Below are 506 nucleotides of genomic sequence, written 5' to 3'. Positions count from 1 at the left end.
AATGCGTGATCCATATATATATACCATGAACTATGAACTTGGTACCGGAGGAAGGCCAAGCCAACGAACCTGGTATCCGTGCGGGAGCAGCTTGTCGGCCATGATCTGCGCGTTGTGGAGGAAGGCGGCCTCGTCGATGGTCCAGGAGAAGGAGTCGTACGAGTTCCACCCTCTCGGCGGCAGCATGGCGAGCCGCCGCCGGCCGTCTCCCGCCGCCGCTGCCTCGCAAGAGCCCCTGAAATCACGAGACGCATGCATGCATGAGAAAAAGGTGTTTGAGATACATAGATGCGGAGTAGATGGTTAGCTGCCGCATTGTGCATGGAGGAGGAGGCCGGACCAGATAAGGGACGACACGAAGAGGACGAGGACGGTGCTGAGGATGCGAGGAGAGGCTGCCATGGCCATGGAGACGGAGATGAGGTAGGAGGCCGGGTGCGAGCTCAGCTGTGCCTGTGCGTCATATATAGGCAGGCGGGCGGGCGGTTTGAGTGGCGTGGAGTGTG

At 59.7% G+C, this 506-nt stretch overlaps 1 protein-coding gene across 1 annotated transcript in view; it reads right to left on the bottom strand.

The window, feature by feature from the left end:
- Positions 1–491, bottom strand: part of LOC123128354 (uncharacterized) — a 3,746-nt gene extending 3,255 nt beyond the window's left edge. Inside the window, exons 1-2 of the mRNA XM_044548338.1 lie at positions 341–491; positions 70–235 (exon numbers count right to left, since the gene is read on the bottom strand). Coding sequence (XP_044404273.1) covers positions 70–235; positions 341–408 — 234 coding nt within the window. The 5' untranslated portion in view covers positions 409–491. The remainder of the gene's footprint in view (positions 1–69; positions 236–340) is intronic.
- Positions 492–506: the final 15 nt, after the last annotated feature.

This window comes from Triticum aestivum, chromosome 6A (genome assembly GCF_018294505.1).
Source record: "Triticum aestivum cultivar Chinese Spring chromosome 6A, IWGSC CS RefSeq v2.1, whole genome shotgun sequence".
In the NCBI taxonomy this organism is placed as follows: domain Eukaryota; kingdom Viridiplantae; phylum Streptophyta; class Magnoliopsida; order Poales; family Poaceae; genus Triticum; species Triticum aestivum.
This window is presented reverse-complemented; position numbering and strand designations above follow the sequence as displayed.